The 1,370-nt window shown below is 63.5% G+C and overlaps 1 protein-coding gene across 1 annotated transcript in view; it reads left to right on the top strand.

Moving 5' to 3' along the window:
• The window catches only part of NR4A2 (nuclear receptor subfamily 4 group A member 2), a 3,227-nt gene continuing 1,863 nt past the window's right edge, over window positions 7–1,370 (top strand). The window contains exons 1-3 of the mRNA XM_021400087.1: window positions 7–271; window positions 376–539; window positions 977–1,179. Coding sequence (XP_021255762.1) covers window positions 46–271; window positions 376–539; window positions 977–1,179 — 593 coding nt within the window. The 5' untranslated portion in view covers window positions 7–45. The remainder of the gene's footprint in view (window positions 272–375; window positions 540–976; window positions 1,180–1,370) is intronic.

Raw genomic sequence — 1,370 nt, 5'->3', positions numbered from 1 at the left:
AAAAAAAAGAAAAGGAAATGGAAGAAGGAACGGAACAGGGGAGGAATGAGGCGGCGGGGAGCGGGGCCGGCGGCTCTTGCGGACCCCGCTGACACCGCGATCTCCCCGTCCCGTCCCGACCCGTCCCGTCCCGCCCCGCAGCGCACGGTGCAGAAGAACGCCAAGTACGTGTGCCTGGCCAACAAGAACTGCCCGGTGGACAAACGCCGCCGGAACCGCTGCCAGTACTGCCGCTTCCAGAAGTGCCTGGCCGTCGGCATGGTGAAGGAGGGTGAGTGCGGGGCTCAGCGCCGGACCGGGCCCCTCGCGCCGGACCGAGCCGGGCCGCACCGGGCCGAGCCCCGTCGGGGCGGCTGAGCCGCGCTTCTCTTGCAGTGGTTCGCACAGACAGCCTCAAAGGCCGGAGGGGTCGCTTGCCATCCAAACCGAAGAGCCCCCAGGAGCCCTCTCCCCCCTCTCCCCCGGTGAGTCTGATCAGTGCGCTGGTGAGAGCCCATGTCGACTCCAACCCGGCTATGACCAGCCTGGACTATTCCAGGGTAAGCTGGACCGAGCTCGCGTTGGGACCTTGCCGCGCCCTCCGCTCCCGGCACGCAGCGGCCGCCCGCAGCCCGCAGCCCGGAGCGCGGCGGCTCGGCCCCAGCGCGTTGCGGCGGGCGGGGGGACGCTCCCCGGCCGCGCTCCGGGCGGCCCCGGCGGCGGCTGCGCCGTTCTCCTCGCGGGGTGTGCGGCCGTCCCCGTGGGGCGGCCCCGCGCCGGGCTGCGCGGAAACGGCGATTTGCATATTGCAAGCGGCGACCTCGTCGTGCCGTTCCTAATGGAATTAATTGCCCCGGAACATCTAATTTCCTTAGTGGTCAGAGAGAGATTTAATTGTTAGAAAAACCCGGCTCCCCTCCTAGAAACGGGGTTAGCAATTTCACGGGTTATATACTTCGGAGAACCTCATTAAGTGCTTTTTAAAATGAATTTCCAGTTCCAGGCTAACCCCGACTACCAGATGAGCGGGGACGACACTCAGCACATCCAGCAGTTCTACGACCTGCTCACCGGCTCCATGGAGATCATCCGCGGCTGGGCAGAGAAGATCCCCGGCTTCACCGACCTGCCCAAAACCGACCAGGACCTGCTCTTCGAGTCCGCCTTCCTCGAGCTCTTCGTGCTGCGCCTGGCGTACAGGTGAGCGGCCGCCAGCCGGGACGCGGGCGGTGGGAAGCAGAGCCTTTCGGGGCCGGTTAATGAAGCTGTGCTTTATTAACTCCACGGTAATTAGGTGCCTCTTAAATCCTTCATTTATTGCTCCTCGAGTAATTAGTTGTTTAGCTTTTCTCCCCCCATCTTCTCTTTCTTCCCCTTTCTCTTTTTGCCTT

Source organism: Numida meleagris, chromosome 5 (genome assembly GCF_002078875.1).
Source record: "Numida meleagris isolate 19003 breed g44 Domestic line chromosome 5, NumMel1.0, whole genome shotgun sequence".
Classification (NCBI taxonomy): domain Eukaryota; kingdom Metazoa; phylum Chordata; class Aves; order Galliformes; family Numididae; genus Numida; species Numida meleagris.
This window is presented reverse-complemented; position numbering and strand designations above follow the sequence as displayed.